The 7,605-nt window shown below is 35.3% G+C and overlaps 1 protein-coding gene across 1 annotated transcript; it reads left to right on the top strand.

The window, feature by feature from the left end:
• Nucleotides 1–308: 308 nt before the first annotated feature.
• LOC140139823 (transcription factor Sox-11-B-like) lies at nt 309–2,938 on the top strand. Its single transcript, XM_072161560.1, has one exon. It carries the CDS (start codon nt 498–500, stop codon nt 1,614–1,616), a length of 1,119 nt encoding a protein of 372 aa, XP_072017661.1. The 5' UTR covers nt 309–497; the 3' UTR covers nt 1,617–2,938.
• Nucleotides 2,939–7,605: the final 4,667 nt, after the last annotated feature.

The raw sequence follows: 7,605 nt of genomic DNA, 5'->3' as shown, positions 1-7,605 counted from the left end.
TCACTAGCAGATTTTTTGGCACGTGGGGGCATGGTACAAGATCCACTGTACCTCTCTGATGATATAGGGGTGCATATTTCAAAATCGGTGACCTAGCGGTACTGCAAAACAGAAAAAAAATAATCGTGGAAAATCACACTGAGTATGGATGAGTCACGCACGACTGTGCGGTGACCTTTTCTATGTTAATTGCACAGCATTGTAAAAGGCCCCGCCTTCCTAAGCCGTGATTGGTCGTCGAGTGCCCTGCTTAGCGATGTGTAAGCGTGCTGCTGGGAACAAATAATCGCGGGATTCGTATGATCAGTTAATAACAAGCTAAACACTCAAACTGACTAGTCGTGCCAACACCAACGCTCTTTTACTCACAGTGTGAGTAACATGTTACTACTATAATTTACCAGACCAATTCTTGGATAAAATTGTATCGTGATTTGATCATCACTTGTGCTGATCTACTAACTACTACTGTATACTGAACTATACAACAAGTCAACATGTTTGATATTATGATACCACAACAGGTACCAACCGGTATGACTCTTCTTCATCATCACCAAATCCCCAGCCCGGGATCGCCTGGTAGCGTAAGCAGTGGGTCCAGTGAGGATCTGAAACAGTCAACTCTTGATATCGCTGAAGATATCTGCCAAACGAACTGGAAAGCTAATAATGGACATGTAAAAAGGCCCATGAATGCTTTCATGGTGTGGTCTCAGATCGAGAGAAGAAAAATTATGGAGCAGACTCCTGACATGCACAATGCAGAAATCTCTAAGCGACTTGGTAGACGCTGGAAAATGCTGAATGAAACGCAGAAGGGACCCTTCGTTGAGGAAGCAGAAAGACTGCGACTTCTTCACATGCAAGAGTTTCCTGATTACAAGTACAGACCACGCAAGAAGGCCAAGCCTGCGACCAAAACCGAAACCGTGAGTAAATCAAGCAAATCCAGCAAGAAGAGCAGCAAGAAGAGCCATAGTCGTCCACGAAACAACAACAACAACAACCATAGTGCCACAAACAATAACAGGAATCCTGACCGTGTTCCCAAGCTGAAACTCACTATTGACAAGCGATTCAGGGAGAGTATCAAGGCAAGTAAAGCCGTAGAACTCGGTAATTCTCAGCTCACTCCCCCTGCCAAAGTACCGGCCAGTCCAACTGGTTCCAATCCTGACTCTCCATTAGACACTAGTCTTTATGAAGACTTTGTAAAACCAGTACAACATACACAAATGCAGCAGTACAATAACATCACCGCAGTACCTCAACTTCAACATCATCAATTACAGCAACAGCAATATCAGCAGGTGCAACAACAACAGCAGAACTGTTTACAGCAGATTATTCCAGCCGATAACTCATGTACGGACTTGTCCACGCTATGTGCAACAATCGAGGACTTTGCTTTCCCAAACGGCTGGCCAAGTTTTGATATCAATAATTTAACAAGTCTAGGACTTGCTGATGATCTCAGCCCATTGGACTCATGTAGCAGTGCAGGGTCACATTTTGAATTTCCGGACTATACAACCCCAGAAGTGAGTGAAATGATCGAGGGTGATTGGTTAGACCCATTGAATCTTGCATCATTTGTGTCAACGTGCACATGAACTGACTAAAAATGGACTTATATATCTCTATGTTGAACTCTTGTGTTTATAATATAAAATGTATGTATTACTATTTTTCTATCATCTTTTTTTTTTTTTTTTATTGTTGTTTTCATATGTCTGCTAAACATAACTCATGATTATTACAGTATGTGTGCATGTATCATGATTTTTTAAAGTTTTCAATAATTTTAAAAATCATATACTTGGCGCCTATGTGTGCTTGCTTTCAGTTTAAAACCAGAAACTGTACGGGGATTTTCAATTTGAAATTTTCAAATCTTGTGCTCGCCTTGGCTGGTATTATAGCCTGCGGTCCCCACGCCGTGGTAAACTAGCCAAATCTCAAGTTGCTGAAAACCCCTGCTGTTTTTTGGTGAACTGAATCACCAGCATTTTAGACCTAGACCCAAACCTTGAACCACATGTACGCGGTCAGTATGTGTTTTCGAGCCATTATTGACCTCCACCAACATCTTGAACAGTGAGTGACATTTGCTTATCAAGGACTCCAAATCTCAAACTGTTTGGACTTATCCGTTCCTTTATATATTTTTCTCAGTTCTGCAAACGCACTCACTGAATAACTCAAGGACATAATTTGTGATATGTAATACTTCTTTGGTAAACAGTTTCACAGTCTGTACTAGTTTTTCTTTGACTACTAAATTGTGCATATTGTATCAAATTTATTTATGCAAATGTTCCTCTGTTTTTATGTTCATATAAGCCCTTTATCAGTTGGAATTATCTGTGTCGCAAAGACCTTGTACGTTTTGTTTTCAACACAGAATTGAATGACTTAGTACGATCATGGTTGAAATATTTTGAAGGCAATCATGTTTGCCAAACTTCCAGAAATTATTTTTCATTTAACATCTTTGCAAATTCCAAAATCTTGTATAATTTGATAATTCCAAAACCAGGAACTACGAAGTGGCAGTTGAGAAGTAGACCAAATTGTGTGTATTAAAAATTGTGATAATTATTTACCAATGTTTCAAATAACATATTTTTTAACTAAATGAATTTTCATCTTGTACAAGAACGAAAAAATCACGCTTTTGTACATTTTTTATTATCCGATTTTTTCTACACTGTACTTGATGTTTTTTTTCCTACTTTGAATATTATAACTACAGTATCTATTTTTTGACAGTAATTTTGTACGTGACATGTTATTTGAAACATTGGCAGAATTAAATGGTTTATGAAGGAATGAATTCCAATTTTTGACAAAAGTTGTAGCTTTATAAAATTGGCAAATTTTGCAACTCGTGTGCAGAGAGAAATATACACTGTAAAAATTGTAAACAAGAAAAGGTGACTAATTAAAAATGGACTTTTTAAAGTAACCAAAAAGTCGGAAAGTATGAAATTGTATAAAACGGTACAGAACGAACGTGTATATTTCTATTGCAGAGGTTCTGAATTTATCTTATTTGTACAGGGAGAGCAAAAATTATTGTGTAGCCATGTTTTTAAAAGACAAAATATTATTGTTTATTATTATTATTATCATTGCATCGAGTGATTGGAATATGACAATTCATATCACTACTCAACAAACATGACCAATCTTCCAAAAAAAATATCAATTTGAAAAATCCAACATAACTTGCAAAATTTTACCGATTAATTTTATTTAATCAACTTCAAAATTTATCGATGCAGTTTTGGAAGTTATATATTGATCAACAATTCCATGATTAGTTACCAGATTTTTTTTCCAAAACCTAATTTATTTATTTATTCATTGCTTGAATATTTAATTGGTTGTGTTTCACATGTAATTGTATGTAGTGTACATGTAAAATCATCTATACAAATCTCAAAGCCATTTTGGCTAGCAAATTTTTTATTCAATTTTGTGATAAAAAAGTTGAATATTGAACATGAAAAAAATTGAACCATTGTAAGTAAACTTTAATATTAAAATATTTGTAATATATTTTGAGTAGATTCATAATTTGATACGAAAGATGCCGATTTTTGGTACTATTATTATTAATATACATGTATAACTTAAAGAAAAAATGCTGAAAAAAACTTTGAAAATAACACTTTGAAAAGAAAAGTTGAAAATGAAAAACATCTGTCGTTGTGTTTGTCTAATTTACTCATGCGTTTAGTGCGTGTATTCTCCTACTATTTGCAAGTCTGTTTTGCCCAAGTGTGGTTTATATTTCAGCAAATAGTTTTTGGTACGGTAGCCCGCTAAGTTAGCTATATTTTTAGCTTGGTTGAAAATCAGCGTGCTTTGAACTAGTATGGCCAGTCTCATGTCTAGCTGTATCCACTTCTAACATGCATGAGGCCCGGTAAAGGGGATTTCTAAATTGGTTATTTTTGCAACCCACCAAAATAACCAATGCACCTGGCAATACGACCTGGACATCACAATAGAGTTTTTAAATTTGGTTAAAACCAAGTAAAATCGTTATTTAGTTGTGTCAAAAGCTGCACACAATGGGTCCCGTGTATTGAGCTATTTGTGCTCAGCTCTATCAATGTTTGGGCAAAAGGGTTATAGCCATTCAATATCTTGGCCGTTATTTCGGCCCATTGAAGCGTGTATTTGAAAAAGACTCAAGTTCGACAATCCGGTCGTTACCCATTGATAAGGTTGTTTAAGAACCCCATTATGGTATCAATTATCGATTTTAACAGCGGGAGTTTATTAGGGGTAATAATTTACAGATATTTAATTATTGATCACAAGGCCTATTTGTCGAAGGAGAATTCAGGATGAAAAACGAAATGGGACCTTTTATAAATAAAAATAGAAGCGCGCGAATTTCGAGGTCATGGCGACCATGATATAGTCACTTCACTTCACATGAGTTTGCCAAAAGAATGTATTTTGGAAATAAACATGCATGGGCTGCTGATTGCTATCAAACGTATCTCAGTTTTGGACCGAAACTGAATACCAAAATATATAAATAGACATTAGACAGTCATCAATAAATATTATTCCTTCAGTGCATGCATGTTTCTCTTCAGTCAGAATATATTTTTTTCAGCAAACTCAAGTGAAATCATTTGATAATTTTATTTCTATATTTATAACTCCCCAGAAAAAAGGTACATTATTTTTCTTGTGCAAAATGCAAGCTCTGGACAGTAGTTTTAAAAATAATTCAAAAGTCTTGGTATTATGAAATAGGCCGTTAAGCATATATCCGGGAAAAAAATACCAGGTCTTAATTTCAAATGCTTGAACATGTCTATGCAAGCATACTGAGTCTCGCGATATTAATCTCTAGCCAGTCTTCGAGCTATCAATTTTGATTTGGTCGTCCAAGTCGTCTATAGCATGGTCCAACCTCGATAAATATATCCATTTTAATTTAATCAAAATATAATCTTCATTTAAATTGAACTCATATTTCCTTATCATTCTGTAACACATTTCACTCTTTCAATATTTCAAAACACAACTGCCATGTCATTTAGTAGTTTCGAAGTCTATGGGATCGGGTCAACTCTCAACTCAACATAATTCTGACCTGCCTGAGCTGAATATAAAGAAAAGATTCTTCAAATTTCCTACTGACGTACGATTGTATTTTTTCTGCGGTTAGACCCGTAAAGTCACCAGACTCGGCTGTGATGAAAAGTTTAATAATTTTTAGAACACCATACAAAACAATATCCACATACAGGACGATCATGGGTGAGAGACTAACATAAGAACCTGACCCAAATAGGCATGGTTGAAAGACTAATGCAGGTGTGTTTACAACGAGTGAAAGGTTGTCTTCAATATTTGACATGTTGGATGAAATATTTACAAGTTTGCTTTAGATCAATAATTATTTATTCTCATCTTCTGTATTCCCCCTGGTACTTGAAATACTGACATCTAAAATATAAATAAGAACGACTGTCATGTTCTATATCTAAATTGATCACAAGTTTTTGAAATCGGTAATATTATTTACCCCCTTGTCAATTTAAAATTACTTGGAATGATATTGATGCATGTCCACACCGAGACGCGGTGCAGGGTCCAAGAATATAAAAGTGGCGATTTGGGCCCTACAGCTTGTAGACCCATGTTCTGTTCTTCCCCAAATATTTTGAGATAGCTTTCTGATTTTAATTTAAGTAAACCGATTAACACATTTTTATGACATCTCCAGCACATGCAAGATATTCAAAGGACCCGACGTACAGTATAATTATAATAAACTGAAGATGATCATAATTTATATGTGGTCGAGTCTCATTTTGTCCCACGATAATTATAAATATCTATTCTGATGCTTCCAGCGGACTTTGGTCTTAGCTGAAGTTGAATGGCTTCTTAACATGCTAAAAGGAGCCTTCAAATATTGATGACATTTTTTTCACAAGTTCATGTCATTTCGTTTATCACCAGGTTTACGACATCTTTTTAAGAATTTAAGCAAACCAACACACACAGATGTGATAATGACTTAATAATAAACACACATTATACTTGAACTCAGGTAAATAAACTTATAATCACAGTTACGCAACCCAAAATAGAAAGCTCAAATGATTTATGTATAATCAGAGCATTATTAGCATACCCTTAAAATGCTATTTATATAAGGTGAATCTCAGTGAACTGAGGAACAAAATGGCGTGTGATGTGTCTGGGCCGAAGTGCAAACCATCTAAATTTGGCATCAACATGCAGAGATTTCCCCGGGAGAGCTGTTACGACAAAGTCATCCATTTAACTCATTTACTGCAGACCGCATCAGGTAAGGTACATATTTTTACCTCAAAAATCTCAATTTTTAAATTTTTTCATTAACATATTTGGAATCTCCAGGGTAAATGCATTCAAATGGGTAATATATAGGCATGCCTAGTAGGCCTAAGTATGATTGGTTTTGCAATTCTTGAAAAATTTTCCCAAAATTTCGAGTGCATCAAAATCGGGAAGTGGCCATCAGCAACATGGTCGGAGATACAGTATTTTGAAACTCATCATTCATGATCTCAAATACATGTATTTAAACCTGTGCTAAACCAGCTATTCGCCAACTTGCAGCAGGTAAGCCGCCACTTCTGGTTATAAATCCATACATTTTTCCTGTGTTGTTCGATGACACAGAATTATCATGCATTTTTGAGAAATAAATGAATAAATATTTTGTATAAGGTTGGATTTAAAATATGACCTTTCTGAATCATTGTCTATTTATAAGAATATAAAGTTATCAAGTTGTTATTAATATTACTCCAGTATGACATAATGAAAGCATGGTAATTAAATTCTTGTGACTTTATACGGAATTACGGGGATATTTTTAGACGCGTTCTAAAACATTTGAATTTTCCTGGATATTCCCGATTGACACGAAACAAGAGAATGCAACCTACTTTCTCGTTCCTAATTCGGTTATACAATTCGAGGGTTAAGGAAAGAAAGCCATAACCTGAAATAGCTGCCAGATGTCATTTAGATGAAGGCCTATACAATATGCAGAAATTATCAAAATATCTATGGGGCAGCTATTGCGGATATGATTTGAATTAGAATTAATACTAGTACATTCTGTGCCTTGATATTAGACGAGTCAATTTATGTATGAGCTAGACAAAAATGAAAACCAATGTTTTTGCTTGTTAGTGACTCTAAACACCCTCCTGAACAACATATCCAAAAAGGGCAAAAAAGGACACATGGAAAATATGGTAATTCAAAATGGCCGCTAATGCAGGGCTCAAATTTCAAAATAGATGGATTTTATCCATATTCCCCCAATTTTGAAATTTGAGGCCTGCATCCATTTTGGAAATATGCAAATTTACATTTTCCCCTGTGTCCTTTTTTGTCCTTTTTGGATATGTTGTTCAGGAGGGTGTTTAGAGTCACTAGCAAGCAAAAACATTGGTGTTCCATTTTAGGTGTGCCCATTTTGGTACTTAATTTGACTCGTCTATATGTGAGGAATATATCATGCACAACAACAGGGCTCGAAATAAATCCAGCTCCAAAATAATG

The sequence above is a fragment of the Amphiura filiformis genome, chromosome 18 (genome assembly GCF_039555335.1).
Source record: "Amphiura filiformis chromosome 18, Afil_fr2py, whole genome shotgun sequence".
Classification (NCBI taxonomy): Eukaryota; Metazoa; Echinodermata; class Ophiuroidea; order Amphilepidida; family Amphiuridae; genus Amphiura; species Amphiura filiformis.
Note: the sequence above shows the minus strand (reverse complement) of the source record. Positions and strands in the feature narration are given on the sequence as shown.